The following is a 14,395-nucleotide window of genomic DNA, read 5'->3' as shown; positions in this document are numbered from 1 at the left end:
CTGAGGTGTCAGCACAGAGCCCGACGCAGGGCTCAAACTCACGAACCTCGAGATCATGACCTAAATCCAAGTCAGACATTTAACCGACTGAGCCACCCAGGCACCCCCAACCCTTTGCTTTTTGAGGTTCTGGAATCCAAATTGATTTTACCTGTTTGGTGTGGCAAACCACAAGGTGAAATTTTAATGTGAAAATTAGTCCTGGGCTGGTAGGGCCCGTTGGGCGCCTGGCAGAAGTAAATGCAAAACCGCTCAGGAGGGGTGCTCTCAGGAACCAAGCCAGGTGGGAAGTAAGCTCTGCTTATGCTGAACTCAAAGTCATTCCCTTCTTCATATAAAGTGGATAGTTTCCAATATTGGATCGTCATGGTGCCTAATACCTCTTATCTTAAAAAGAAACAAGCAAACAAAACCTCCCTTGGTTTCACAATCCACCTCTGGCTACTACTCATTTCTCTATAATGGTTTTAAATTTTGTTTTAAGTAAACTCTACACCACACATGGGGCTCGAACCCATGACCCTGCGATCAAGAGTTGTATGCCCTACTGGCTGAGCCGGCCAGGCGCCCCAGCTTACTACTCATTTCCCTGCTCCCTTCACACAAAATTCATTGAAAGCATGTTTTGGTTTGCTCTTTTCACTTGCCGTCTTCACTTCTGTTCTCTATCAGGTTTCATCCCGATCCATCAAAATCATTTTTAAAAAGCTCATTAGTAACTTGCATGTCAAATCCAATGGCCATTCCTTTGTCCTCATTTTACTGAGGCAGTGGGTCCTTCTCTTCATCCTCAAACACTTTCTTCACTTGATGCTGGGACACCAACTCCTCCATGGTTCTTCTCCTATCAGCCACTCCTTCTCAGTCTCCTTTGCTGGGTGTTCATTTTCCTAATCTCTCAGTGCTGGGGGATTCCGGACACACTACCCTAAAATATGGCACCTTGGTGTATTGAATATTTTGAACTAAAGAAGTTTGGGAAAACAGCAGAAGCAGAAAGGTCACTCTGACACCCCCCTCCCTTCTCCCCTGCAACAAAAATAACCCTACTGTGAGAGGTGCCCTCCGTATACCCAGAAGAAAGAGATTCCTTATCTCAGAAAACAAAGGGACGCTGAAAAGAATGTGAACAAACAGGCTTTGGCGAGTTCCCCCCCCCCCTTACTAAATTTATCTCCTACTCCTTGACCTACCATATTCCTCCACGACTGTCCTGTCCGCTCTTCATCCAACCTAGCATAAAAATATACTCAGTGTCTGTTTCTTCCAGTCTTCATTTCCTTATGAAGGCTTCTGGGCCATGTAAAACTTACATTAAGTAATTTGTTTGCGTTCCTCGTGTTAACTTGCTTTTGTCAGTTTAACTTCCAGACCCAGCCAGGAAGACGGTCAAGGAAAAATTTTCCTCCCTTACAGCTGGAAGGTCCCAGGCCTCAGGGCTCAGACCTCTTCTCTACTTAACACTATTCTCTGGGTGAGCCCATCTGGTCTCATAGTTTTAAATACCATCTTTGAGCTTATGACTCACAAAAAAGCCTCCAAAGGTCCCCCCACCATCCAGCCTCAAAGTTATGACCTCAAAGGCCCTGCGTGATGGGCGCCTCTCGCGTCCAGGTGTCTCTCTGCCTTCATCTGCTCTGCTCTGTCCCTCACATGCCACATTCCAGCTACACAGGCCTCTGCCCATTCCTGAACATTCAAGGCATGTTCCTGCCGTGCAGCCCTTGTCTTGGCCATTCTACCTGCTTGGGGATTCTTCTCCCAGATATACACATAGCTCACATTCTCACATTTTCAGGTCTCTTTTCAAATGTCACCTTATCAGAGATCTTTCCTTTACCATCCTATATAATCACTCCCTTCTGTTCTCTGTCCCCTTGTTTACTGTTTTCTCCTACTAGAATTTAAGGTAAGAGAGCAGAGACTTGGCCTGCTTTACTTATGTATCCCCAGCTCCACACGATACGTGCTCAATCAGTGTTGCTGAATGAATGAATCAAAAATGTTAAAACATACAAGGGAATCATTCTTTTTTGTTTTTTTTTTTAATTTTTTTTTCAACGTTTATTTATTTTTGGGACAGAGAGAGAGACAGAGCATGAACGGGGGAGGGGCAGAGAGAGAGGGAGACACAGAATCGGAAACAGGCTCCAGGCTCCGAGCCATCAGCCCAGAGCCTGACACGGGGCTCGAACCCACGGACCGCGAGATCGTGACCTGGCTGAAGTCGGACGCTTAACCGACTGCGCCACCCAGGCGCCCCGGGAATCATTCTTTATAAAGAAGAATCAGCAGGTGGAACAAATAGGAGAATAGGAGAATAGGAGCGCCAACAAATTTTAGAAAATAAAAACCCAAGAGACTATTAAATAAGCCTTTTTAAGACGGTCGAAGAGATAAAAGAGAATAAAAAGTAGCAAATAGTCATGAGCATAGACGCTAGAGCCGGGTAGCTGGATTTGGAATTCTGACTCCACTTAATAGCTGTATGAACCCAGGCAATTTATTTAACTTCTGTATCCATTTCCTTACCTGTAAAATGGAACAAAAAAATAGCACTTCTTTCATAGGATTATTGTGAGGATTGAATGAGCTGAGGTAGACAGAGCACTCCAAATTATATGTTGGACATGTAAAAGGTACTTCATAAATGTTAGCCATTCTCCTTTTACTTTTATTATTATCCACAAGAAAAGAAACCAGTGGGGGGAGGGGCGGGAAGAAGAGGTAGGTTTGAGGGGGAACCAAATGGACTTAATATATGAAAAATACAATCAATGAAATTAAAACACCTCATGTTGCAAGATAGCGGCTGCCCCATCTCCAGCCTGATGTCCACATTCCTGGCAGGGAGAGGAAAAGACAAAAGACAATTACCAGCCCAGTTTGTCTTCTTTTTTTAATCGGGGCGGGGGCTGTGTGGAATGGCTTTCCTGGATGCCTCACCCAGGGGACTTACACTTGCAATGCAATGGCCAGAGCCCTGTCACTCCCATTAACGGTATATATCAATTACTACTTCTCATTTCTGTCAGAACTTAGTATTATACTTTTTAATTTGTCAATCTTTCAAATATGCAATGGTATGTCATTGCTTTTATTTGTGTGGATCGTACAATTAATGTTTATTGACTGTGAGTCGGAGAATTTCTTGCTCATTACAGTGTTGTTAACTAACACTGTATAACAACTAACTAACTACAAAAAACAATGCCATACGATAAGTATTTATTTAGCTCGCATGCCTATGGGTTGGCTAATTTAGGCTGGACTTGTTAGGGCAGCTCTGTGATCTTGCCTGGGTCCACTCACATACCTAGGAGTCAGCTGATTTAGGCAGCTTGTCTAGGTTAGTTGTGTTATTACATGGTCTCATACCTTCCTCCTGGAACCAGTTGGCTGGCTTGGCCAATTTCATCTCGTGATAATGGCAAAGGTACAAAAGACCAAGTGGAAATATATGAGACCTCTTATGGCTTAGGCTTGCAAGTGGCACACTGTTACATCTACCATATTCTAATAGTCTAAAGCAAATGCCATGGCCAAATCTAAAGTCAAAGGAAGAAATATCTTGTGCTGCGTGAGTGGGAAGAACTGTGAAGTCACACAGCAAAGGGTGTGAATATTGGCAGGGGATGATGAACAGGGGCAATAATGCTATCTACACAATAACCTTTCTTATTTTTCAAGTTGGGTTGTCTTTTTTTAATTTATTTATAGATATCCTTTAAATAGCCAACATACTAATCCTTCATCAGCTATATGCTTTGCAAGTATCTTCTCCCAGTCTGTGGTTTGACTTTTTAACTTCACTTAAGGTGGTTTTCATTAAAAAGAAGCTTTTAGGGGCACCTGGGTGGCTCAGTCGGTTAAGCGTCTCTTAATTTCGGCTCAGGTCATGATCTCACAGTTCATGGGTTCGAGCCCCGAGTCGGGCTCCACGCTGATAGTGCAATCCTGCGTGGGATTCTCTCTTTCCCATGCATGCTCTCTCTCAAAAAAAAAAAAAAAAAAGAAAAAGAAAAAGAAAAAAATTCCTGTTTCAAGGACATAAAGATATTTTTTAAATTTCTGTTCTTCACTTTTAAGGCTTTAATCTATTTATTTTGCATGTGGTATTCTAATTTTTTTCATTCAGGTAACCAATTTTTCTGACACTATTTATTGAATAGTCTATCCTTTCCCCATTAATTTGTAATACTATGTCTGTTATACATTTAGTTTACATAAATTCATGGATCTATTTCTGAGCCCTTTGTTCAGTTCAGTTGGTCTATTTGTCTATCTCTGCAGTAATACTTCACAGTATTAATTGCCAAAACTTTAAAATGAATTCCCCCATCTAATTCATCAAATAACATTAAAAAGAAGTGTCTCTTTCTACTTCCATATAAATATTAGGGTAAGTTTATCAAGTTTCACTAAAAAAAAAAAAATCCTATAGGCATTTATTTTGGAATTGAATTTATAGATTATGAGAAAACTCACATCTTTATGATATTGAGTCTTATCATCCAGGAACATAGTATAATTCTCCATTTATTTAGGCCTTTTTTTTGTATTCTTCAGTAATGTTTCCTTCTTTTTTCTTTCTTTTTTTTTTTAATGTTTATTTATTTTTGAGAGACACAGAAAGAGAGAGCAAGCAGGGGAGGGGAGGGGAAGAAAGAGAGGGAGACAGACACAGAATCTGAAGCAGGCTCCAGGCTCTGAGCTGTCAGCAGAGAGCCCGACTCAGGGCTCGAATTCACGAACCGTGAGATTATGACCTGAGCCAAAGTCGAATGCTTAACCAATTGAGTCACCCAGGAGCTCCCCCTTATTTTCTTTATTAAGATCTTGCATATTTTTGTTAGATTTATTTATATTGACTGAATGGAAATGCTCCTAAAATTTCAGCATTAAGACTGATGTTTAGTATAGGCGTTTGATGGTTACCCTTTTGTTTCCAACTTGCTAAAAATTTTTATCATAAATGAGTGCTAAATTTTATTAAATGCATATGTGGTATTTACATGTTTTTTTCTTTCTTAATCTGTATATTAGTTTCCTGGAGCTATTGTAATAAAGTACCATAAACTGGGTGACTTAGCACAACAGAAATTTATTATCTTGCAGTCTGGATGCTGGATATCTAAAACCAGATGTCAGCAGCACCATGCTCCCTCTGAAACCTGTGAGGGAGGAATCCTTCTTTGCTTCTTCCTAGTGTCTAGTGACCCCAGGAGTTCTTTGGTTTGTGGCAGCAAAACCCCAATCTGTTTCCATCTTCACACGGCTGTCTTCTCCCTGTGTCTCTGTGTCTTCACAAGGAGCTCTCTCCTTGTGTCTTCACAATGTCTTCTTATAAGGACATTAGTCATTTTCTACAGCCATTTTTAAAAAGTAAGCGCTAGGGGCGCCTGGGTGGCGCAGTCGGTTAAGCGTCCGACTTCAGCCAGGTCACGATCTCGCGGTCTGTGAGTTCGAGCCCCGCGTCGGGCTCTGGGCTGATGGCTCAGAGCCTGGACCCTGTTTCTGATTCTGTGTCTCCCTCTCTCTCTGCCCCTCCCCCGTTCATGCTCTGTCTCTCTCTGTCCCAAAAAAATAAATAAACGTTAAAAAAAAAAAAATTAAAAAAAAAAAAGTAAGCGCTAGGCTTGACATGGGGTTTGAACTCACAACCCCGAGATCAAGAGTCACACGCTCTACCGACGGAGCCAGCCAGGAGCCCCAGACATTAGTCCTTTTTTTTTTTATTAAAAAAAATTTTTTTAATGTTTATTTTTGAGAGAGAGAGAGACACACACAGAGCGGGGAGAGGGGCAGAGAATCTGAAGCAGGCTCCAGGCTCTGATCTGGAGCGAAAGGACACAAAAGGACATTAGTCATTTAGGATTAAGGGCCCATCCTACTCCAATATGACCTCATCTTAACTGATTACCTGTGCAACAACTGTATTTCCAAATAAGGTACTGCAGGTTGGCACTTAGACATATCTTTTGGGGGGAACACAATTCAAGCCACAACAATCATTAGTATATTACATTTTCTGGGTGTTGAATTATCTTTGCATTCCTGAGATACTTTAACCCAGTCTTTACTTTTGTTTTTCTACCGAATCAGAGACTTTTGAAAAGACAAATTTTCTGCTTTTTCAGCATAGTCTCCAATAATATTAAGTGAACTTAGTGGGTTGAATACTGTCCCCTCAAAATTCATGTCTACTTGAAAACAAAAACAAAAACAAAAACAATTCATGTCTACCCGGAACCTCAGAATGTAACCTTGTTTGGAAATAGGGTCTTTGCAGAAATAATTGGTTAAGACAAGGTCACTGGATTAGGGTCTCCTGTCCTTATAAGAAGAGGAGAGGACACATAAATACAAAGAAGAAAAGAAAAACCCTTGTGATATAACAGGTGGAGACTGGAGTCATGCAATACTAGTCAAGAAATACCTCCCCCAGAGGCTGGAAGGAGTCTCCTCTAGAGCCTTCAGAGGGAACACCTTGATTTCTGACTTCCAGCCTCCAGAACTGAGAGAATACATTTTGGTTGTTTTAAGCAACCCAGTTTGAGGTACTTCGTTATAGCAGCCCTAGGTAACCAGCACACACTGCATGAAATTGCCAGGATTTAACCATTCTGACCAATAAAAATAGTAATTTCATATAGTGGATCTAAACTCTTGATTTTAAATGAACTGATGAAAGGGAAAATATTTATTTCTGCATTAACAGAAGAAGCTGCAGCCCTTTAAAAGCTGTGATTTTAGGGGGGCCCGGGTCGCTCAGTTGGTTAAGCGTCTGACTTTGGCTCAGATCGTGATCTCTCAGTCCATGGGTTCGAGCCCTGTGTCAGGCTCTGGGCCGACAGCTCAGAGCCTGGAGCCTGCTTCGGATTCTGTGTCTCCCTCGCTCTCTGTCCCTCCCCCACTTGCACTCTGTCTCTCTGTCTCTCAAAAAATGAACGTTAGAAAAAAAAATTTTAATAAAAAAAATTTAAAAATAAAAGCTGTGATTTTAATTCTTTCAGTGATGTTTTCGTTTACCAGCCTGTTATACAACTTCCCTTCCATTTACTCATTATTCTATTCTGACTTCTCCCTCTTCTCATTTTTCTGGCAATTGCTTCCCACAACTTTTCTTGAGAGGATCACCCCTTCATCTCTTTCAGTTCTTATGGTTTGGGAGATACTGACTTGACTCATCACTCCAGAGGTCAACCTGTGACCTAGACCTGACAAATCGGGGCACTGCATTCCCATGGCCAGTTACTGGCTTGAGGATGGACACACCAAGCAAAGCAAGGAAAGGAGGTTCAATCAAAGTGAATCCTAGAATTTTTACTGGAGCAACTGGAAAGAAGACCACTCCCGTGAGGATGTAACCCTGGAGTTATATATTGTAGATGTTCTTTCTGCCACCATGACAGAGCCTCCATGAGAAAGGGCCAACGCTGATGAAAGCAGAGCAGCGAAACAGAGAAAGGCCAGATCCCACTGACATCATTCTGTTTCCTAGGTTGGTAATTTTTTTTTTTTTTTTCTGTACAGGGCCAGGCAGGAAATATTTCAGGGTTTGTGGGTATGAGATTATTATTTATAATAAATATATGTTTTTGACTTTGCCAATGGTCCCTGGCTCATTGCTTCCCAAACCCTTGTAATTTCCTAAGCAATAAGAGCAATAAAAGCATCTTTTAAAAAAATGTTGATTTATTTATTTTGAGAGAGAGGGAGAGAGAGAGAGAGCATGTACTTGAATGGGGAGGGGCAGAGACAGAGGGAGAGAGAATCCCAAGCAGGCTCCACGCTGTCAGTGCAGAGCCAGACGCAGGGCTCGATCTCACAAACCGTGATCATGACCTGAGATGAAATCAAGAGTTGGAGGCTTAACCAACTAAACCACCCAGGCGTCCCCAAGAGCATGTTTTGTTCTCATATTTGGTCTTTTATCCTCAGTTCCCGAAATCACTTCAGAGCCATAAAGGTGCCACGGGTGTCTTGCTATTCACAAAAAAAAAAAACCTTTCAACAACAGCTGAGTTTATGTTAATGAGGTGACTCTTGGAAGTTCCCTAAGATGGTGGGGGGGTTGTGCCAGGAGAACCAACCATTACATTAGATTAATTAGACTAGAGGTTTGGAACTTTCAGTCCCTCCCCATGACTTCTGGGAAAGAGGGGAGGGGCTGGAAATTGAATCAAGCACCAACAGCCAATGATTTAATCAATCACATCTATGTAACGAAGCATCCATAAAACCCCGAAAGGACAGGGTTCTGAGAGCTTCCAGGTTGGTGAACCAGAATGCATCCACTTGTTGGCCCCAAGCTCCATGGGAAAGAAGTTCTTGCATTTGGAACCTTGCCCTATGTATCTCTTCATCTGGCTGTTCACCTGTATCCTTTAATATCTTTTGTAATAAACTGGTAATCTGGTGAGTAAACTGGTTTCCTTAGTTCTGTGAGCCACTCTAGCAAACTATTCGAACCCAAGGAGGGGGTCCTCCAGTCAGTCAGAAGCACAGGTAACAACCTGGACTAGTGATGGGCATCTGATGTGGGGGCCATCTTGCGGGACTGAGCCCTTAACCTGTGAATCTGATGCTATCTCCAGGTAGACAGTGTCAGAACGGAGTTGGATTAGTCTTGGAGAATTGCTTGATTTGGGGCGGGAAACCCACACATCATAGTGGGGCTGTCTCTCACAACTCCTCAGCTTCACCACTGTATTACTCACTTCTGCCACTGTGGCACAAAAGCAGCCATAGGCAACAGGAGAAGCAATGGGTAGAGTAGTGTTCTAATAAAGCTTTATTTACAGAAATAGCCACAGGCTGCTTTTTGCCAACCCCAGTCCTAGTCCCAGCAATGCCTTAAGCTATATCTATCCTTGGACTTTCCAGTTACCTGTCCCAATAAATGTCATTTTCCTTAAGCCAGCATGAGTTGGCTTTCCTCTTACTTGTAACCAGAGAATCTCGCTTTATAAGTTATTTCTGAAGGTTCTGAATTCTTTGATCACTTTCTTCTAATTATTAGTGCAGCTTTTCTTTTAAAAAAAATGTTTTTTAATGTTTTATTTATTTTTGAGAGAGAGACAGAGACAGAGACAGAGACAAAGACAGAGACAGAGCAGGAGCAGGGGGAGGAGCAGAGAGAGAAGGAGACACAGAATCCGAAGCAGGCTCCAAGCTCTGAGCTGTCAGCATAGAGCCCGATGTGAGGCTCAAACCCACAAACTGCAAAATCATGACCTGAGCCGAAGTCACACGCTTTAACCAACTGAGCCACCCAGGAGCCCCAGTGCAGCTTTTCTTTAACATCTACTCCTGATTCTGAAAGGAATCAAAATTGATTTCATAGAGGAATGATTAATTGACATCCAACACATTGTCAGTTCTTTTTCAGACATGAAGGCGTTTTATACAGTTTTAGTGAAAAGTTAATTCCGTGGAGGAAAAATATTTTGTTTGTTTTTTTAGTTTAAATTTCAGTCAGATACTGCTTTCTTTTCTGGGCAACCTGTAGACGTTCTAAGTGAGCTTCAGTATTGTCACGTGTTGCAAACGGTGGTCACTCTGTGCAAATTTAAACAGGCTCCTGAGAGTTGATAGGGAGTGAGAAGATGTTTAACAGTGAAAGCAAAGTAGAAAACTGTCTCCTGACTGGAGACATCTGAGCACTGCCTTTGACAAGTGGAAGGAGTAACAGAGGACCTCTGAGGGAGAAGGCTGAGGCCTGGCAGAATGACCAGCAGCAGACTGTGTCAAAGGGCAGTCATAAGATTCCCTAAAGTGAAATATCCCACGTTGGCAGCTGAATTCCCAGTGCCACGTTCTCCCGTCTTGAAAGGAGGCTCTAATTCCAAGATAGGATTAAGAATAAGTTGGGGCGCCTGGGTGGCGCAGTCGGTTAAGCGTCCGACTTCAGCCAGGTCACGATCTCGCGGTCCGTGGGTTCGAGCCCCGCGTCCGGCTCTGGGCTGATGGCTCAGAGCCTGGAGCCTGTTTCCGATTCTGTGTCTCCGTCTCTCTCTGCCCCTCCCCCGTTCATGCTCTGTCTCTCTCTGTTCCAAAAATAAATAAAGTTTTGTTGCATGGTAAAAAAAAAAAAAAAAAAAAAGAATAAGTTTAAGAGCCTTAATGAAAAGACTCCGCTAGATAAAAGGGAAAAGGCAATTCACACGCATGTGTGCGCGCACACACACACACAGGACCACAACCAGGTAACACACATATGGCAGGGAGAGCAAGAGAACAATCAAGGGTGACCCCGAGGCCAATGGCGTGGTACTGGCAGAGTGGAGTTACCGTTTACTGAAACGGGGAAGACTAGGGAAGGAACCCGTGGGGGCTGGTCTCTGCAGCTCAAGTTTGGACATGGTAAGTTTAACATGTCCTGTTATCCATCCAACGAGAGAAAAAGGGTGGGCGGTTGGACATACGAGCAGAGGTGAGGAAATAGGTCCAGGCTGGGGATGGGAACTGGGAATCAGCATTTGAATGGTATTTAAAGTCATGAGACTAGGGGCGCCTGGGTGGCACAGTCGGTTAAGCGTCCGACTTCAGCCAGGTCAGGATCTCGCAGTCCGTGAGTTCGAGCCCCGCGTCAGGCTCTGGGGCTCGGAGCCTGGAGCCTGTTTCCGATTCTGTGTCTCCCTCTCTCTCTGCCCCTCCCCCGTTCATGCTCTGTCTCTCTCTGTCCCAAAAATAAATAAAAACGTTGAAAAAAAAAATTTTAAGTCATGAGACTAGATGTGATTACCAAAGGAGGCAGGCCACATAGAATAGAGGTGAGCCCCTGGCCCTCTGACATTTAGGGAATACAAGGATAAGGATCAAGCAAAGAAAGATGCCAGAGAAAAACCAGAAAACCAGGAAGACATCCCGGAAGTGAAGAAAGTGCTTCAAGGAGAAGCACTGGATGGATCAGTAGTGTGTGTGTGTGTGTGTGTGTGTGTGTGTGTGTGTGATGTGCATGTTTGCATATGTTGTATGTGCCTGTGTGTGTCTATGTGTGTGCACGTGTGTATCTGTGTCCCTGTGTTGGGGTGAATTTCACAGAGAATGGGATGGAGGAGAGAGTACATACAACTCTTTCCACAGAATTTTGCTGTGAAGTGAAAGGATAAGGCAGATAGTGATAGAAAGGGGAGGTGTCATCAAGACTGAAGAAGAATTTGAGTACTCTGGAAAGAAAAAATTCACTGAAGAAATAAATTTCCAGATAGGGCAGGGAGGAATGAGATTGAGAACACATTAAAATGGTTATTGTTGAAAAGGATTAGTGAGGGTTGCCTGGGTGGCTCAGTTGGTTGAGCGTCTGACTTCAGCTCAGGTCACGATCTCGCGGTCTGTGAGTTCGAGCCCTGCGTCAGGCTCTGGGCTGATGGCTCAGAGCCTGGAGCCTGCTTCCGATTCTGTGTCTCCCTCTCTCTCTGCCCCTCCCCCATTCATGCTCTGTCTCTCTCTGTCTCAAAAATAAATAAAGGTTAAAAAAAATTAAAAAAAAAAAAAAAAGAAAAGGATTAGTGAGGGGTAGGAGGACAGGATACCTTCTTCTTTGCAACAGAAAGAGATAATGAAAAAGTGTACAGATCTCTAAAGGAAGATGATATCGGGGCTCATTTCCGATGCCTTTGATCTCTAAGTAAAATAGCATTATTTGTGAAAACGATGAGGATATGGGAAATTTGGTAGAATTACAGTAGTTAACATAAAAATGTATATCTGATGTTTAATCTACTCTGATTTATACTTTCCACTTAAATCACAAGATTAAAGTATAACAGCATGAGCCCAGCTTACAGCATAGTAATACTCAGCAAATATTTAAGGGATTTCTACTGGTGAAACTGTTCCATGGATAGACTACAGCAACTGACAGGCAGGAGAAGCTGCCATTTTTCTTTAACCTACCCATCTTTGGCTGAATACATTTGTTCTTTGCCCTTGTAAGTAAGCAGGGCCTTCATAACTAAGGCAACTGATTTTGGTTTTTGTACTGGTTATCTACCTATTGTTTTTAAGCCCCCAAACTGCCTTTTTATATTCTGCTCTGTTTTTTTTTTTTTAACTTTTTTAAAATTTATTTTTCAGAAACAGAGAGAGACAGAGAATGAGCAGGGGAGGAACAGAGATAGAGGGAGACACAGAATCCGAAGCAGGCTCCAGGCTCTGAGCTGTCAGCACAGAGCCCGACGCAGGGCTCGAACCCACGAACCGTGAGATCATGACCTGAGCCAAAGTCAGTTGCTTAACTGACTGAGCCACCCAGGTGCCCCTGTTTGTTTGTTTGTTTGTTTGTTTGTTTGTTTAAATTTTTATTTATTCTTGAGAGAGAGAGACAGAGCATGAGCAGGGGAAGGGCAGAGAGAGAGGGAGACACAGAATCTGAAGCAGGCTCTGCACTTGCTCTCCCTGCCATATGTCCGTGCTGATGGCTCAGTAGGTTCTGAGCCATCAGTATACAGCCTGATACAGGGCTCAAACTCACACAGCATGAGATCATGACCTGAGCTGAAGTCAGATGCTTAACTGCCTGAGCCATCCAGGCACCCCATATTCTGCTCTGTTCTGATGGGGCTGAGAGTCTGCAAACTACATTACCCAGTATCTCTCACCAGCTGGCTTCCTGCAGGATAGGTACAATGGGACTTGGAGGGCTGGAGGAAGAGGGGAACTCCCTGCTCTAGCTCTCACTGTTGCTAGTGGTTGCTGTAGTGACAGCTGGGTGGCAAGATTCTGGACTACAGCAGCTCATGCAGATGTGGAATCTTTCTGGTGGTTCCAGCTCTCATCGAAGTGTTACCTCTCAGCGGATCCTGGACTGTGTCTCCAAAAGTGTAGCAGCAGGTATATGCTCAAGGGCTCCAGCAAGGGTATATGCTTCAAGGGACATTAGCAGCTTGTGATCCCTGAGTATCATTTCCTTCTTTTTGTTCTCCCAGCCCCTATCCTCATTTGTGCTCTCCCACACCTTCCCACGCCTGTATAATTTCCAAAGTATCTTTGTCTGGAATATCTAGAATGGCATCTGTTTTCTGGATAGGACTCTTACTTTATAACCTGGGTAACAGAAAAGGTCCCAGGAAATAGAATCTCTAAAATAGGGCTTGGGGGTTGGTTTGCTGTTTTGAGCTTGAACAGAATAATGGCCTTATTGCCAATGAAAAACAGAAATACTGGTAATCCATGTCCTGTAGTGGCATTCTGATTACTTGTCATCATTTGTTTCAGGTGAAGTCCTACTGAAGCGAACACTTTGGGAGACTAAGTGGCTACTCTATCTCACCATGACATTAGTAATGATGACTACAAGGACACATCAAGTGAGCTGCTTCTGACTGTACTGGAGCACTTACAGAAAGGAAATGACAAGCTCCAAGCTTTAAACTCAGCTTAGGGCGCCTGGGTGGGTCAGTTGGTTAAGCATCCGACTTCGGCTCAGGTCATGATCTCACGGTTTGTGGGTTTGAGCCCCACACTGGGCTCTCTGCTGTTAGCACAGAGCCCACATCAGATCCTCTGTCCCTTTCTCTCTCGCCCTCTCTCAAAAATAAATAAACATTTAATGGGGTGCCTGGGTAGCTCAGTTGGTTAAGCATCGGACTTCAGCTCAGATCATGATCAGGAGTTTGAGCCCCACGTTCGGCTCTGTGCTGACAGCTCTGAGCCTGGAGTCTGTTTTGGATTCTGTGTCTCCCCCTCTCCCTGCCCCTCTCCCTCTCTCTTTCCCTCTCTCTCTCAAAAATAAATATAAGCATTAAAAAATTTTTTTAAATAAACATTAAAAAAAATTTAAAACTCAGCTCAGGTCAACCATTAGAAAACCAGAGAACTTTGACAGGGACCTTAAAGGAACCTCTGTGAAGCCACAGGGTAGATGTAGCTAAAAATCAGACACTAAATGTAATTGTGTGGGTTGTAAAATTGCAGCCTAAGTTGATTTTACATCTGACCAAGTCTCTTATATGATGGGTGCTGATTGTGAAGGAGACCCTGGGACTGGGAACATCTGAATAGATTCAGACACTCTGAAAACCTTGAACTTGTAAATTCCCATGAATCTCCCTGGTCAGGAAGCAGCCTCTCCCTCGTCTGAGGAGACTAGCCTTCCCTTTCTCGAAGACTCTGTAATAACACACCAGAGGGAATTGCCCTACAAGAGGATGCCAATTTTCCTCCAAACACTCCTCACCACCACTTATTGCCACGGACCATACCCAGAATCAGCATTTCTCCCGGGGAATAATGAAAAAAAAAAAAAATCACACGGGAGGAGATAATTTATAAAACCAAAACGATTGCAAGGTTTTTTTTCTAATTTACCTCGGCAAACACGGGAATATGTTTAGTGACGGATTCTGAGGGTTACCGTGTTGAAACAGGCTGGATTTATTCAGAAGGC

General features: G+C 43.2%; 1 protein-coding gene across 4 annotated transcripts in view; it reads right to left on the bottom strand.

Annotated features, from left to right (window-relative positions):
* ZBTB8A (zinc finger and BTB domain containing 8A) overlaps window positions 1–14,395 on the bottom strand; it is a 71,594-nt gene that overhangs the window by 16,517 nt on the left and 40,682 nt on the right. Inside the window, exon 1 of one of the 4 annotated variants that reach the window (XM_040468048.1) lies at window positions 2,793–3,857. The exons of 2 other annotated variants lie outside the window; for them this stretch is intronic. In XM_040468048.1, the coding sequence (XP_040323982.1) occupies window positions 2,793–2,821 (29 nt within the window). In that variant the 5' untranslated portion in view covers window positions 2,822–3,857. Of the gene's footprint in view, window positions 1–2,792; window positions 3,858–14,395 lie in introns of those variants that run through there. One more of the 4 variants, XM_040468044.1, reaches the window with a different exon arrangement.

The sequence above is a fragment of the Herpailurus yagouaroundi genome, unplaced genomic scaffold (assembly GCF_014898765.1).
Source record: "Herpailurus yagouaroundi ecotype Mexico unplaced genomic scaffold, PumYag 77, whole genome shotgun sequence".
NCBI classification, from domain to species: Eukaryota; Metazoa; Chordata; class Mammalia; order Carnivora; family Felidae; genus Herpailurus; species Herpailurus yagouaroundi.
This window is presented reverse-complemented; position numbering and strand designations above follow the sequence as displayed.